We start from the raw sequence: 17,655 nt of genomic DNA on the forward strand, positions 1-17,655 counted from the left end.
TGCGTTCAGAGATGCTCTTATGCCCACCTTGGTTGTAACGGGTGGTTATTTGAGTCACTGTTGCCCTTCTATCAGCTCGAACCAGTCTGGCCATTCTCCTCTGACCTCTGGCATCAACAAGGCATTTCCGCCCACAGAACTGCCGCTCACTGGATGTTTTTTCTTTTTCGGACCATTCTCTGTAAACCCTAGAGATGGTTGTGCGTGAAAATCCCAGTAGATTAGCAGTTTCTGAAATACTCAGACCAGCCCTTCTGGCACCAACAATCATGCCACGTTCAAAGTCACTCAAATCACCTTTCTTCCCCATACTGATGCTCGGTTTGAACTACAGGAGATTGTCTTGACAATGTCTACATGCCTAAATGCACTGAGTTGCCGCCATGTGATTGGCTGCTTAGAAATTAAGTGTTAACAAGCAGTTGGACAGGTGTACCTAATAAAGTGGCCGGTGAGTGTATACTGTGTATATATATATATATATATATATATATATATATACTGTATTATTGATCTGCACAGTAATGCTACTCGCGACAGATGTTTCCTCACGAGTTTAATGCAGATTTTCCTCTTAGTCATTTGAAGGCAGATTTACATCCTTTTTTTCAATGATTTGGTGCAAATTGCCGACCTTTGGCAGCGAACCAAAATGATTTATTATTTATTATTTGAGTGTCTTATTTTCACCAGCGAAAGCCGTGAAATAAACTTAAGTAAAATAAACATTCCTCAGTTTTCCCGGGGATCTGTGAAAACCCGGCGTGACTCGGGGGGGCCTGAGGAGCGGGTGCCTTTCACCCTGATCAGATAAGAGTAATGGAAGCGATGAAGAGAACCCTGTCGCTGATTGCCACGGCGGAATGGATGTGCTCCCCGAGGTGTACCTCTGGTATCATCCACGCCCGTGGACACAGATTTATTGCCCATTAAGAAGCGACACTGAAATGTACCTCTTAAAACGCGGTGTTCATCCCGCTCGGAGGAGAGAAACCAGACGACTGGCAACAGACTGGAGCTAACACGCTGTGAGCCCATTCAAAGGAGATTTAATGCCATAGAAACCTGCTCGTGATCCTTACAATTTGGGTTGAACAAAATGACCCCCCCCCACCCCCTATGAAATCAAATATTTCCCAAATGAACATCTGTACTTTACACTATGCACGCAACACTTCTTTTTTAGCTGCTGTTTTACAGGGGAAACGTTGAAATGAGATTAAGCAAGCGGTTAAATCAAAATAGGCACAATCTGCAAGGATTACAAAGAATGCAAATCTATAACTACTAGCAATAAATATGACGCGTATCTACATGATATTGATCAACAAACACTAAAAGTAAGGAACAGTATACTTATTGATACATTTGTCTGGAAAAAAGAAATAGCAATCACGTTTAGTTTCAGAGTTACACGTTAATACACAGCATCTGCACAAAGGAGGAGAACTAAAACATCAACATGGATCAACTCATCACACATCTCTGCTGCACAATGTGACAGGAGATACAGGAAGTGAAGTGACATCCACAGAGGTAATTGTCATGTGATTAGTCAGTGGCACGTGCCCTAGTCTAGGAATCCTGGCTATTTGCAATCAACACAAATTTTATTTCATGTGTGGATGGTTTTCGACAGAAGCTGCTTTAAAGAAAAAGTCACAGCATATTCCACCATTTACAACAAGACAGGATGTTACCCACTTATACACAAAAAGTCAGTCAATTTAAGCCTGCTGTGCAATTGGGAAATGTATGACATTTTCAAACGTAGCTCCCGTTTCTCATTAAAACTCCAGGAGGATTTTGTATTTCCACTTTTCTTTTTTCTTCTTCTTTTTTTTTTACCCGTTTGGTTTCTCCACTCCTGGTCATGGTTAAATGAAATTTCCCAGGCTAATTAAAGCCTATTAAAGACAGGTAATGTCAGGGCTGGTGGCAGGACCATGACAAAGTGCTGATAATTGTCTGCCAGACTCGCTAAATCCACCTGTCCTGCAATTATCGCCCCCCCCCCCCCCCCCCCCCCCCCTTCCTCCCCCCCCCCTCATTTCCCCACCCCCCCTCCTCCTGACACACATTAATCCACTGAGGGACCCACTCAGGCTGATGCCTCAAAGTGCATCTTGGAAACACAGATGTTAGCTTACGTTTGCCTTAAGAGGTTTGCTGCAGAAGTTTTTTGGGAGTACAAAAAAAAAGCGGCAGCCTGGTTTCACGCCGATAGATTCCTTACGTGTGCACGTGGTGATTTATGCTCGTGCAACTATTCCCAGGTGCGTTGGATCCATTCATTTTGACACGGGTTATTGGGCACAAAGTCGATCAGGTCACTATTCTAGAACGATAGGGAGGTGAAATATAGGTTGTAAATGCATATTAATTCCTCCGAGCTACTTGGGGAAACAATAGACAGTGTCCCGCCTTTGTTCAAATGGATAATAGTTCTATTTTAAAGGCTATGAACAGAACATCAGACAAAATGGGTTTGAAATGTGAACTATCTAATTGAAAAATGCCTTTCTATTGTAATTCTTTATGTGATTCAAAGTCTTGTAATATTTCATCCAATAATTGATTGGCTGATATGAAGACTTGTTTGAGAGTGTTGGCATGAATTGAGGCCTGGCACAGAAGCCGGCTCTGCGTTGCGCACCGGGAGGCTCCTCGCCTGTGGTCTAGCCTCGAACAAAACATCTGGACAACACGCTAATTACACCAGTGGTTTACGGAGGACGCGGGCCGCCGTGAAGGGGAGGAGTCACACCGGGCGGATACACCGAATCCAATCAAGCCCTAAGCCCACGTCCCTGGACACCTAACTATCTGAACTTCTTTCTGCTCTATCTGTACATTGCATTTAGTTTTAGTTTTTAACACCACATCACATCCCTCCACAGTGTGTCCCAGCATAAGTAGCTCCTCCCCCGACGCGTCTCAGCTACCTAGGTGTTTGCGGGACGAGGAGCTTTCGGGCTGACATGTACTATTATGAATGGACGGGTGGACGGGAGGCCGGCCAGGGTGTCATCCTGTGGAGGAGTAGGGTTGGTCACTGTGGTAGTTGTAGTCAGGGCACACCTTCTGCACCAGTTTATAATCTACGCTGTAGAACGCGATGTAGATGCATATGACTTTGAAGGGCTTGGAGCACAGCCAGGACACGTGGCTCTGCGTCTGCTCCTGGTAGCACACCTTGGACGGGTCGAAGCTGCACAGGGCGGTCTTCTTGTTGCGGTCCGTCTTCTCGTACTCGATGCGGCAGTTGAAGGACTTGGTGTCCTTGGTCTCCAGCGTGGACTGCTGCGCCATCTCGAACTCCACCACCTTGGAGGGCGGCACCAGGCTGACCGACACGTTGCCCAGGCCCGTGGAGTTGTGGCGGAAGTAGACGCTGAAGGTGCCGTTGCCGTGGTCCACGATCTTGCCCGTTATCAGCAGGTTGAGCTTGACGGTCTTGATGTTGGAGTGGAAGTCCCCCCAGCCAAACATCTTTTTGAACTTGCCAGTCTTGACGATGGGCCTGCGCTTAGTTCTGGCCTGGGCGCCCTGAGCATCTGTCTGGTTAGATAACCAGTCCCAGAAGTCCTCCATGTTCTGTAGATACGTAATTTCCCTCATGTTGCTCTTGAACCCAGGGGACCCCCTGGCAAACAAACGCAGGGGGTTGAGGATCCGCGGACTGGCCCCCGTGGGAGAGACCTTGTGTTCGGCCCACTCGATGAGGTCCGTGACTCCTCCGCGCTCCTTCCTGCATGTGACCTTCAGCAGAGCACAGCGGGGGGAGAAAGGAAAAGGCACATCAGGTACGGCTTTGGTAAAATACCATTTCATCAAAGGGAGCACAGTGTTTAGTGTAAATGGAAATCCGAGGTGAATAAATAAAAAGGCAGCTGCTCGGCACAAAGGACAAAGGAGGGAAAGCCAAAACACTCAAACACGAGCCACTCATCTGCCACTCAAGTTAAGATTTACTTTAGGAAATTTGGAACCAAAGCGAAGATCCCCTTGGGAAGCATTTTGTTTGGGGGGGAAAAAACCTGTTTACAAGAGCTCCAAACAGATGCTGGCTCTTCAGTGCTCCCTCACACAGATGTGTTGGCGTAGTTAATTTTATAGCCTCGCTGAAATTCATGTACTTCACACCGAAGCCAAATTGCATAAATCCATTGTTGTAATTTACTTATTACATTAAATGTGGGAACATCAGCAGTTTGCATCCTTTAGACGTGTGTACCACACGAGGGACACAACTAGTCCATCATCTCGGTAATGACAAAAAATGTATTCAACTTCTTACCAAAACACAGGTGAACATAGATATTACCTATATTTTTTGCACATTTTACACATTTCAACAATTGAATCACTATCCGAACCAAAAGTCTTGGATGTCAGTGGAGAATCCCCCTGTTTGTTCAGGATGAGTCAGGATGACGAAGCCAAAGACATGTAAACTAAAATCCCAGTATTTAAGGGTATCATTTTGGATGCGGTGATAAACTTCAGCCCGTATTTGCATGAAGCTTTTTGGGATTACACGACAATGCAAATCATCATCATCATCATCATCGTCACGTCAGCGCCCCGCGCGCAGGGACTCCAGCTCGCCACGGCTCCCCGACAGCTACACGTGCTGCGGTGAAGCATGCGCGCCAAGTGCTAATCCGGACCGCGGCAACGAACTGTGATCCCCCCCCCACCCCCCCCACCCCACCCCAAAAAGCCTTTTAGCCTCTGGAGCAATTCCTGGTCCACTTCAGATAAAGCTTAAATAATTCACGGCAATAAGCTGAGCTAGTTTTATAGTTTTATTGGTAATTAGCAGTGGCGGCTTTCCCCGGGCCCCGTTGTAGGGATCACCGGCAGAAGCAGATGTTTGAGTTCTCACTCCATAGTTGCAGACTAATTATAATTCCGCTGTAAGCCCAACTGAGGCACATATGTACAATACTAACAAACTGGCTCCGTCTGCTGCAATTTGCTCTTGTCCCGCTCACACCTCCCGTTGCACTCGACACATTTAAAGGACTTGCATCTTGAATCGTATAATTAGAGCCTTTCCTTTACCGGGGCTGCTTGTGTGAGCCTTAATGTACTTGCAAGCCGCGCCTAATGGCTTGACCATCTGGATACGTAATGTGAAATCAATGTGTCTCCCCCACGGAGAGAGGGAGGGAGCCATCCGTCAGCCCTCACGTTGCTTAATTAAGACGCTCCCTGTAAACACGGATGAATGAGGCCACGTCCCTGAGCGCAGCTCGCCCACCTCCACCGTCGTTTAATCAGCCACTTAGTGATACCTCGGCTTTCCATTGAGACTCTCGCAGCATCGCGGCGGCAGGCGATGCCGGACAACCCGGGTGGGGGGTTGTGGGGGGGGGGGGGGGGGGGACATTTCATCACTGCTGCGAACGAGGAGGATGAAGCACTCGGAGGCTTAAGAGGTGAAGCCTGAATTTTGTCTTTCAGTGTAAATCTCAGGTGAGCTCTTGTATGGGATGATTCTAATGGAAATGAGAGAAGTTTAAGTATGATGAGCAACGGGGGAAATTGCTGTGACAACAAGGGGATCATCAGAGGAATATCTCATACTTATGTGCCCCGAGAGAGATGAAGCACTGGGAACTTGAAAGCCCGCTTTGACACATGGGCTTTGGTTTTTCCTTTTCCCACACACACGCACACACACACACACACAGACTAGAACACCTCGTTCATTCAGGCAGAAGCGGAATCTCTTAAAAACAGACGAATAGGAATCCACATTTTTTTGTACAGCAAGACTCTGTGGAGGAACAAAAAAAAAGGCAAGGTCTGATGAAGGAGAATCTACAAAAGCTTAATTAAGATTTGTTAATCGGCGCTGCTGTGCTGGAGGCGTTCCGGGGCGACTTGAAACAAGACGTTCTTATGATAATAACTGCAGACTTGTGGAGCTGAAAGGACCAGACGTCATTCCGACAGCTCGACGGAGCGGCTGGTGGCGTTTATCTGTCCGTGTGGTTCAGCTTGGTCCCAAAGAGACGTCTGAACTCCACATTACCTCCACGTACCACAGCAGTTACAGGTGACATGTGGCTTATGAAAGAGCAGCGATACAGCAGTAAACATAGAGCAGAGTGAGCTATAAAATATGTTAGAATTCTAATCCATATTCACCTTTTAATGTATCCAAAAATATAGTTTTTATATAATAGTGGATGATTTATTAATCACCAGTAAACCAGATCTCAGGAGCACAGATTTTCTATTTGGAGTCATGGATTTCTCACACTGACTATGATGAGCAGACAAGACACAAAATCCCCAACCTTTAAGCCGTCTTAATTATTTTTTGGTGAGATGTTTTAAGGTTTGCTTCCCCAACCTGAAATATAAAAATAAATAAAATGGCTGATGCTTCGGGGCGATTCTGTGTTGCTATTAAATCAGGCCTCATGTGCTGATAAGACACAGCGCTGATAGTATCAAGCAGTGTCAACTCATCACGGATATATTGTAATATTTATGTCCCATTAGTAGTAACAACTATTATTTGGGCCAAACATACAATTGAGATAATTCAAGAATAGTTTAAACAATTCAGCCGTTAAATGTACTTTTGTATTAACCAAATTTAAAGAACCAATATCAGAAACAAGGTTTTGTAATGCATTTATGGTGAAATGAATAATTTTAACAACGGCATCAGTATCCGTGTAAAATGTAGGGTTAAACGTGTTTGACCCCCCCCCCCACACACACACACACACACAGGATATAGTTCATTCAATGTTGTGTCAATCAATAGCATCCTGAGGTATTAGCTGAACTCAAAAACGGCCACACGGCGAGTGGCGAGGAATCGGCCTCCGCGTCGGTCCGTAATGAGCATGGCGGCGCTGGCTGGCTGTCGTCCCGCGGGTCGACATCTCTTTCAGGGGCCCGACATAAAGGTAATTGCCACGGTGACCAGAACTGGCCTCTCCAAAGTTATCCAGAACTTCCAGTGACACCTGGCTTCTGGATCGCCTGAAGAGACGTCATGAAAATGCAGCGGCGGCGTGCACGGCCGTGAGGGGTTCTGGGCTTTGATGGTGTCTCTCTGCCTGGTGGGGTCGACAGTGTGGCCCCCCATGTGATGGGATCTGGGATCTGTTGTCGCGATGAGAGCTTCTCTGTCATCCGCATTGCATCAGTCAGCTAAAATCTGCTTTTTTTCGTGGTGTAGGTGTGTGTGTGGTGGGGGTGGGGGTCCGTTGTTGATCTTTTTCCAGCTCATAAGGTTGGGATATGCGTCTGGGGGAAATTGGCTTCAGGCCTCTTCCTCACAATAAACAAAATGGGCAATTAACCTGCTCAGCAGTGCGAGCAGAGCGGATCACATGATCCTCACGGACGTATCTGTGCAAATTGACCTCACTCTGGGGGTGCAATTCATTTCTCTGCTAATTTTCTGTGGCTGAAGCTTCATTAACCTGATTTCCACGTAGTAAAAATCCGGATATAAGGCTTCGCAGGTACTCCTAAACCGGCACTCAACAGAGACCGCCCCCCCGCCCCCCCTTTGCTGTCTCGCATCCGCGCTCCCCTCACATTAAAAACCATTCACAGCCCGCGTCCCTCCCCCAGCCGCCTTCCCACTGATGCCACAGGGCACGTCATTTGTAGTGATTCACACCCACAGCCGGTTCCAGGAGCAGGGGGGGGGGGGGGGGGGGCGGAGGTACTTAGGCGGGTCCGAAGCCCGAAGTCCACACGCCGCTGAAGAATAGATTGGTGCTCTGATCGCTGGGACCGCCTCACGCTCCAGAGCCATCGCTTTTAATCAGAGGCCGTCCAGGGAAACACATGACAGGTGCTCCTGCCCTGTGGTGGATCGGGGGAGGGGGGGGGGGGGGGCGCCGTACCAATACCAATCACAGCAGGCTGTGACTCGAGTGTGTGTGTGTGTGTGTGCAGCATATCTACCTCCTCCAGTGTAATCCTTTAGGCCATCACACTGTGACCTTTTACCTTTACTGCCGTAACATCTTAATACTCCTGCTTAAGATGTTATAGATCCAATATCCAATATGTGGTGGAATTCATTTTCCATTATTATTAAGAGCAGCCAGTATCTAATGTATAATGACATAAGACCCCCCCCCCCCCCCCCCCCCGGCAGGAGGTGAGTGATCAGAGTGAAATGATCAAACTCTGACAACCACTGTCCTCTCCTGCTTTAAATGTGTTAACGATCACTGAAACACTTTTAAACTGTCTGAACACCAACAGACAAACAGTAAAACAAACCCCCCAGGGGAGGAATTTAAACAGAAGCTACCCACTGAGCGGATTAAGCTCAATGTGCTGTACACACTTTATTGCTGCTTAAGAAATGATAAATATTCAGACCACTTAGGTGCTCAGAGGAGATTCTCTGTCTATTCTTATTTGTTTCTATCAAATCATGAAGTAAAGGTGCCTTCCTCACACGCAACATCTCATCTACCTGCTCGTGTCAATCGATCAATTACAGCACATGACGTAACCCTCCTGCGTCAGGAATCAGTGAGTTGGTCATGTTCACAGTGGTCACCTTTTTCTATTTACCTCGCAAAGCTTTGCATGGACTCGGTGGTCGGTCCAATGCGAGAGAAACTTGGGAGTCGACAGGTGTCACATTTGTTTTGATCTGAATGAGGCCATTAGCCTGCACACAGTTCTTCTTCTATTGTAGTTTAATCAGCTCCAAACGGGGTCTGAAACAGCTTTAAGGCAACGGGACGCTAGAACAGAAACTACAACCCGTGTAATTATTGATGATATTATTCTTGAGACAAAGCGACTTGCTCCAGTGGATTAAAGTAAGAAAATGAACTAATGACACAATACATGCAAAACACTTTATTAACTCCAACTTCATTGGTTATTTAAAAAAACATTCTGGACATATTTGCCTCCCTTGTGACTTTTGAAAACATGCATTTGGGTGAAAGATGTTAGTGACTCGCTGCGGGACATTTAAATGCAGCGACAGGTGTTGAGGGGGGGCGGGGGGGGGGGGGGGGGGGGGGTACTTGTGTTATCTCTTCACCTGCCACACGTGTCAGCGGCAAAGCTTCACTTTCGCTTTCCTTTTAACGCGTCATCACTTTCATAATCCCCTTTAAGGCGGTCAAAGCGCCAACTCCTGCTCCGGCTCACCTACGTGCGCCTGATGGGATCCCAGGTGTGTGTGTGTGGGGGGGGGGGGGGGGCCTTCGGCGGGCCTTCGGTGTAATTATCATTCTCTTGACCAATCGTGAACACCTTGAACGGCGTAATGGGGAAGCTGCTCAGCTCAAGACGCCTCAAATGTTCGTCCGGTTAAATTCGACGGAGCAAATGTTTTTTTTTGTTGTTTTTTTTTGTTTCTTCGAGCAGATTTCCCGCCTTTGACTGATTTCACAGAAGCGGCGCCCTTTGAAGAAGAAACAAGAGAAGAAGGCGAAGACGTTGCTTCCTTTCCTCTCGGGGAGCTGACAGCGCTTTGTTAGGCCTGGAAATGACAAGCTGAGAGAGAGGCCTCAAAGGCGGAGGAGGAAAAGGTAAAAGTGAGAATAATCAAAAAATAGATTTATTGTACTTATTCTAACGCTGTCACACCTTGCCCTAGCAACACCGTTTTAATTAAATAGGTCAATCATTTTCCCCCAGCTCTGACGTGCCGTCTTCAAAGTACCAAACAGGGTGGTAATTAAGAACTTTACACGTCAAAGCGTTCTGGGGGGGGGGGTGGCAGAAACCATGGAGCCGCGGTCCGTTTGACGCAGCTCAGCCTCAAAGGAAGGCAGGACGCGCAGAGCCGTAAAGACGCAACGCTGATCGAGCGCCATGTTTGATGCCATCCAAAAAGAAAAAGGCGAGACTCGAGCGATTCTTCCGTCGTCTCTGCAGGACGCCGAGCTCCCCCCCCCCCCCCCCCCCCCCCTCGCCCTGCGGAACGTGATGAGGTAACACCTGCCGCGAGGACTCATAACGCGTCCTTCTCCGAGTGGCTCAAGAACTTCACTTTATCCTAACAGCTCATATCACGAGGGGGGGGGGGGTAGTAATCAAGCTGCTCATAATTGTTTTGAGTAAAGTCTTTAATGGTCCATCCAGAAGCCCGATTATGGTTATTGTCAATGCAAAGGGCAAAAGCCTCACAGCCAATCAATCATTTGGAACTTTCAGGGTAATTTATCATGGATTTTTTTTTTTTTGCCACACAATTATGATTGATGACGGTGAAATAGGCTGCAGGGCTCGACGCAGTCAATACAACCTGTAGCGCTTTGTGAGATGCATTTGAGGGATTTAACGGGCAGGAACGGGTGACCTTTCCTTCAGAGGTCCGAGGCGACACACTGAGCGAGGCCCGGCCAAATGCCACAGACAGCATTGTTTATGAGGGATTATCTAGTCAGGCCTTCTGGGTGGAGGAGGATTGTGACCCCCAATACGAGCCCAGATACACATCGGCACCGTGTAAAGCCTAAAACCTGCACACAAGGACCCCTTCACTCCCGAAATCCATGTTTAATCACTTCCACAGATATTTCTGCTCTGACATTTTCACACATATTTTTTTTTCTGGCTGGTTCTTGAAGACTTTAAGTTCCACTGCTTTTTTTTTTCTTGCAAGGCAAATCCTGCGAGAGGTTGATGTAAGGACCAGGCAGAGCAGGGATGTGGAGAATATAAACACGTCTTTTTTTATTGTCCAGAGGGAAGGAGTGGGTATGGGGTGGGGGGGGGGGGGGGGGGGGGTCTGTGAAGAGACGAGGACCTTATCACAGCCCAGCAGCTCTGTAATTCGCCGCCATGATAAAGTGGCGGCACGGGGAAACCTTACAAGGCTGGCACAATCCAAAGACGGATTAGGTTTTTCTGACATAAGCTTCCTGAAAAACTAATCAATCAGCCCATGCAGTATTATCAGAAGCCCGAGATTAAAGAGCTGCTCCTAATCCCCCAACTGTACACTTTATTACTCTTCCCAGTGTTAGTTGCCTTCAAAATGTACAATAAATAAATAATAAAAGCAGACCTAATTGAGCATGGGGGAAGGGGCAGAGGGTTACAGAGCCCCCTGGGGAGGGACTTTATGTAGAAGACCGGGATAGAACTGTTGTCCTTGAGCCTCTCTGTCTGCTCGGTTCCTGCAGAGGAGCAACACGAGATGGAGAAGAAACGGAACATTTCTAACAACTAAACTCAGCTCACGGGGGACCGGCCGAAGCTTCGTGTCGCGTCGCGATGCTTCTTCTGCGGCGCCGCTGACTTCCGACCCCCCCCCCCCCCCCAAACCCCCCGAGCGCAGGAGGTAGACGTGTGCGCCACTGATCCGCTCCTCAACCGCAACCGGGGGGGGGGGGGCGTCGATGCTTTTTGTCATGACACAACATTAACCCCGGTGCAATAAAACACTTTGTCAACGTCTCCGCGCGCGTAATCCCCGAGCATTAGTGACCCCCCCCCCCCCCCCCGCACACACACACAGGGCTCTCAAGTGCGGTTTTCCATCTCCATCTCCATTGTGCCGCTGCCTTTGCGCACGGGGTAACTGCACCAGATGTCATGGGGAAGGATGGATTCTCTCAGGACGGCTTTGACCCTCTTATTTGTCCCCGGGGTACGACACAGATGCTACGAGGCCGGCGGTTACGTTTTCCACCATTTGATTCATGTTCGGGGGGGGTTGTTTTGTCCTAGTAAGTAAAGTGAAGATGTAAAAGAAAAGAAGAAACATGTCGGAGTATCTCTCAGTATGACAAGGGCCTCTTTTGTTTGAGAGTGATCCTGTGGCGCCACGGGTTAAAAGCTAGAAGTGACCCCATGTCAACCCATTGGCATCCATAGTTACCTGCATAGTAAACTATGCCCCCCCCCCCCAACAAAATAGAAAAGACAAAGTAAAAGTGAGCGTCGGCGTGGCGTTTCGACACGTGCCACCCTATGGAAGGTGGGGGAATATTGATAATGGCCAGTGTGTCCCGGGGTTAGGGTTAGGGTTAGGGTGGGGTGGGGTGGGCCTGCTGGGAGGGGGAAGCTCTCCAGGGATGCGACCCAGTCCGTCTCCGTCCCTGCAGGCAGAGCCCCCCCCCCCGATAGGCACGAGGCCGATTACAACACTGACGCCAGTTCGAGGGGATCTTTAGACACAAAGTCCTCTTTGAGGAAGAACGTCTTCAATCGTGCAGCGTTTTCTGTCCACGTCCAGAGTCTCCAGAGGGAGGATGACCACGATAACACCCACTTTTTATTCAAATGCCATTAACGGCAGTTTAAGAGGGGAAAAAAAGGAGGGAAACGACTTTTATATTTCCCTAAAGCTGCTGATCTGCCTTCAGAGAGCTTACTCCTTTAATAATAAAAGACTTAGACTCTGTGCATGTTCCAATCTCTGCTAAATACTATTCATCTCACATGTTTTCACAAGGCACGGAGATTTCATCACATTGTTTAAGTCATAAAGGAAAATCTGTGGGTTGTGCAATTTACACCTATTCTTCTCAATTGTTATTTTTCTTAACATTTTGATAGCAGGGGAGAGAAACCTGACGGGTGTGAGGGGGTGGCACAGAGGTCAGACCTCGTAAAACAAATGAAACATATCCACAAAAACCAACGTGACGTAGCCACATAAATGAGTAGTTGTTGTTTTTTGTTATTTAACTAAGCAATAAGTGACGGAGAAACAATATCGAGACCATGATGCACTTTAATAAAAACCACTAAAACCTGAAAACAGGTACATCTATACTTGATATGCAGTGAATCTTTACATGATCTCCACTCCTACATTAGTGCAGGATTGGTCGTTATAAAGTAATGAGCCGTCTGCTCACATTAGCTCGGAACATAATGTAGATGTTCGGTATAATTATACCAATAAAAATTCCACAATTACAAATATGAGCAATACATTAATTTAGATAATTGTAATTTACATTATGGCCACAGCCAAAGTCACAGTCAAAATAGACTCTATGAACTTAACTATGTTTCCATAATACGTGTTCAGTACATAGGCGGCAGAAATTGGGTGATGTTGTTTATTGTAATCTCTCTCTCTCTCTCTCTCTCTCTCTATATATATATATATATATATATATATATATATATATTCTACATATTTAAAGTTAATCATTAAAATAGTATTTTGTTATATTTGGGTTAGGGTTTCCACCAACACATCTTCTGCCGACGACTATGAAACTAAATCGGATGCAGGAGTTGGTGGAAGCTGCTTTCGGCATCAGGAGGGACACATTTTACATCGCTTGCACTATGATGCAGGTCTAGAAAAACTGACAAATCAACAAAATGCTTAAATATGAACAATATATGATATATGAGTAAAGACAGAAGCAACTATTTCTACATATTCTATTGCCATTCAACAGTGTCACACCTCACCTGGTGCAGGAGGAAAAGAAACAGGAATGTTTGCAGAGTTCTCATCTTTGATGCCTTCTCGACTTATTCAAAATGAGCGGCGCTTAAATCCTCTCTGGAGCATTTGGAGAGGCACAGACGCACATGATGCTGAAGCATTGCTGTGATCACCTGCGAGCAAAAAGAAACGTGTTCACTTAAAGGCGCTTTGTTAAATATGGGAGGACTTCATAGATGGTCCATTTGATTCGTATGTGAACAATTAAACTTCCCCTTACCTTGTTTTTATGTAACACCTCACTTTGTTGAAGTCTCCCTCGTTCTATCCAGGAAAGAGCCCTAAAATCCTCACAAACGCCTCCTCTTCGGGAATGTTGAGTAAATTCTCCCCGAGCAGCTGGGACACTTGTAGTTCTCTAAAAACAAGGTGGAATCAACCGAAATAACCTGAAGACTGTGTCTAGAGACCCGTGCACGGAACGACGACGTGCGCGTTCGGGTGCAGCAAAGTGACCCGGGATCCGATCGGCAGGACCGCGGTGAGTCGACAGCAGTCCGCTCGCCGCGCGCTCTGCTGCTCCACTTGGATCCGGTGCGCAAAATCCTGCGCCGTGCGTCTGGAGACTCCGAGATGAGCGCGCATTCGCAGAGAGAGTCGGACCAAAGGTCTCTCCGTGAAGACTCACTCAGGCAAGTAAGAGCCTCCGTGTCGCTGTTATTGGGTTTTGTTCCGCGACACGTTCGCGTTTTTGGTTTTTTAACCCTTTATCCAACGTTTGGGCATTTGGCTTCACTTCAGTAGTTCGGGAGTAAGAACGTCGTCATGGCTACGATGGACGTCTAGAGATGTTTTTTACTGTCTGCAGAATCCCATTTAAAACTTTTTTTGTTTTTTTATTTATTATTATTTTTAATGTTGCCCTCATTATATGGATTTCGAATATCGACAGGGTTGTTTAAATGGTGCCAGTGGAAAACACAACGGGGAGTGACTTCAATTCACTTGAGAAGCATTCCTGACCACAACGTGCACGCAGCGGAGAGTCAAACGTTACACGGATGGCGATGCAGTGTTCCACTGTGGATGAGTCCGGGATGCAGAAATGCACGTGACTTTGGCACCACCACGTGGTTACAGCCAAACGCCTCACTTTTACGCAGAAGAGTTTGCGGTGTCACGTTTGCATCGTGCACAGAGAATGGTTAATCAAGTCATACTTCTGCAAGTTAAATCATTTTAATTTACATATTGTGCCCCAAGCGTCATTGTAAACGTTTTTCAACAAGTAAGCTTTAATATCGGGGGTTGTTGCTGTGTTAAAGGCTATGAGGCAATATAGGCTAAAGATAAAGAGGAGACAATGAAACACAAGAATGCTGCTGATTGCAGCACTCAGTAGAAATCATGCAAGATATCTCCTTACTGGGCTTTTCTTTCTCATCCCCATAACACAGCATTAAATGACGTGCAATGCCTAACGCCTCTTCTGTGGCAAAGGTTGTAGGGTACGAATAAAACATCACCGACCAATTTAAAAATACTTCATACTAATTGAGAAGTTTCACCACCAATTAAAGTTTCACTTAGTCATATGAAATACATACAAAGCCATTTAGAGAAGGGGTTTGCATGCATGCACAAAAAAAGAGTGTGATGGGGAGCGTTCCTTGAAATAAGACCAGAGCGTGTGACTTTAAAGCCTAAATGTAGTTCTCCGGGACTCCCTCACACAACGGTCTGTACTCTCATTCTGCTGTTTATTTAACGTCAAATTAAATGCAAGCACGCTGTGGTGGACCACTGGTCTCTCGGTTCCAGAGTGTCATTAAGGCCTCGCCCACATTTAATCTGACTCGTTTGAGTGGAAGCAGGAGGAGAAAGACGAGAGAGGAGTGCGCGCTGCCTGCTACGTACACAATATTGATTGTCTTTTTTTCTTCTACAAAGCTTGAATGTAAAGGCCACCACAAACACTACAGTCCAGGAGTTTGCATGAATGGGATTTTTGGAGAAGCAGAATCGTGGGATTTAAGTAGCTTTAAAACTAAATCAGCTCAAGCTCATTGAAGGCTCTGTTTTCTTTTTTGTATGTGGCCAAAGAACTTTAAAAGTCAGATGTTTTCTGTTTGAACATTTTCATTAAAATGATTCTGTAAATGGAAATACGTCTGCCACAAAATGCTTTGACATCGGAACACATCCCACACAAATTGTGCAAGTAAATCGACAAAATACCTAACAGCAGTCTGCATCTGAAATAAATTATGTTTCTTATTTATTTGTAATAGTTGACAGGAAGCAGGCTGCTATGCTGCTGAATGATAAATACAGCATTTTTATTTTCCAAATGGCACATGTCTTAAGGTAGTCATGATGTTCTCATCTCATCTTGCTCATTTTACAGCTACATTATCGCGTTTCATGAGCATGTTAGAAATGCACTTTTACCCTGTTGAGGATTTAGACATAACATGTTGTTGGAAGCTACAAATGTTAATTACATTACATTATTTAGCTGATGCTTTTATCCACGACTTACAATAAGTGCGTACCCTACAAACCCAAGAAAAAACAAGAAAGTGCAATTTCATCAAATAAGCCAATTTACAATTTGGATAAGAGCTGCCATACGGCGTATCCTGCGTTTCAAAGAACAAAGTGCAGCATTACTTAATCCATAGAGATACATCAAAGAGGTTGTTCTGTAAAACATATACCAAGACTGCAGATCAGGCCTGAGCCCATTGTTCAAGTCTCAAGCCGACCAGGAGTTGGGGACCAACCACCGTTCTTCATCCCGCAGCCCTCACGTCCTCTCAGCCTGCTCCTGTCTAATCATCCTCCCTGTTGACCTTTGACCTATGTTCTTCTCCCCGATCAGGGGAATCTCTTCCCTCCATCTGATCCCGATCCCCAGCTGCAGGGAATTTACAATCAAGGCCAGTCTGCTATCGACTTCAATGTTGGTCTTCACTGTAATTAAAGCGCAGGGATGAAGATGTCTGTATAGAAGAAACTAGGTGCCAATACCTGGTAGACTGATGAGAAGGTTGCCAAAGTGCAGCTACCACACTGAATCATGACCTTCTAACACACTGTTTCATTCACATGAGATTCTTTCTGCAGTGAGAACGTCCATCACGTTGTGGCCGTGCTTTAAAAAAAAAAAGGACACTGGCTTCTGTTTTATAGCTGTTCAAGTTCATACAAGTTTCACAAGACTCTGCAACAACTAAGTCACAGGAACTTTGGGAACTCCCCCCCCCCCCCAAATCTGACTGGGAGGACCTTTGAATGCTAGTTTAACAATCTGACGAACTGAAACCTTTCATTGAAACAAGTTAGATGGCTTATGGCCTACATCTGTGTTAAGAAGTACTGGCTCTTACGTTAAATCATGTGCCAGGACTCCACAGTCAGTTCTTTTACTCCGTGAACGCCAGCACATTCTCGGTTTAGCGAGTTTGAAGCTGTTTTTAATTACTTACTTTCACAATCAGTCAATTTCATAACTGGTTTCCTAGAACGAAGCAAATTGTAACCGGGGGTAACCCAAGGGTTACATCATTGTTTTTGTGTCATCACCCCCCCTCCAAAGAGGAGGGTGTTGGTTTCCGATTACGACGGGCTGGCTTCGCACGCTATGCGTCTTTTATCTTTGGTTGAAGATATGCATGTGCGTGTGACTGAAGTGGGTAGAAAGAAGTTGAAAAAGAGGTCACACGCAGTGGCCCATTGTGTGCGGGCCTCTCCAGCTTTCTGGGTGAAGGGAGAAGAGAAGCAGCCAAAGTAAATGGAGGACTTTGCACCTATCAGCAGCCAGCACAAGCTGCACCACTTGCACAACCATCGTGACTTGCAAGTCTCAAGTTAAAAACCACTCCTGGTGAGATTAAATTCATTAAATGAGAATGCAAAATGAAACTGCAGTTGCTGTAAATCGATTAATCAGGAATCAGGAAACGTTTACTACCAAAACATGTCAGACATTCAAGGAATTTGACTTGGCGCTTGGTGCATGACAGCAGACAGTTTGACAATGGACAACCAGACAACATGATGCAAGGAAGAGGATCAAATGTAATAAAATATAATGCTATGGGTTAGTTTAAAATAATAAAGTGCACCAGTGAATGTACAAAGAAAGCCAAACACTTCTGATATCCCAGAAGCCGCTCAACTCATTTCTGTTAACAAATTTCACTTTTGGAATGTTTTGGAATGTCACGCCATGTAATCTCAACTATGTCGAATGTAAATGAGCA

At 46.1% G+C, this 17,655-nt stretch overlaps 1 protein-coding gene across 1 annotated transcript; it reads right to left on the bottom strand.

The window, feature by feature from the left end:
- Positions 1-2,058: 2,058 nt before the first annotated feature.
- Positions 2,059-15,635, bottom strand: nxph2a (neurexophilin 2a). The gene is made up of 3 exons (XM_037488295.2): positions 13,668-15,635; positions 13,411-13,560; positions 2,059-3,762 (listed from the first exon to the last, which is right to left on the bottom strand). The coding sequence occupies exons 2-3, from the start codon at positions 13,453-13,455 to the stop codon at positions 3,028-3,030; spliced, it is 780 nt and encodes a 259-aa protein (XP_037344192.1). The 5' UTR covers positions 13,456-13,560; positions 13,668-15,635; the 3' UTR covers positions 2,059-3,027.
- Positions 15,636-17,655: the final 2,020 nt, after the last annotated feature.

Source organism: Pungitius pungitius, chromosome 10 (genome assembly GCF_949316345.1).
Source record: "Pungitius pungitius chromosome 10, fPunPun2.1, whole genome shotgun sequence".
In the NCBI taxonomy this organism is placed as follows: domain Eukaryota; kingdom Metazoa; phylum Chordata; class Actinopteri; order Perciformes; family Gasterosteidae; genus Pungitius; species Pungitius pungitius.

Bases quoted from the DNA above. Each gene is read 5' to 3' on its own strand.
- nxph2a (XM_037488295.2), bottom strand. From the start codon at position 13,455: ATGAGAACTCTGCAAACATTCCTGTTTCTTTTCCTCCTGCACCAG. The intron at 3,763-13,410 runs GTGAGGTGTGAC...GCTCTGCTGAAG, and splicing joins TTCTTTTCCTCCTGCACCAG to GTCACATGCAGGAAGGAGCG.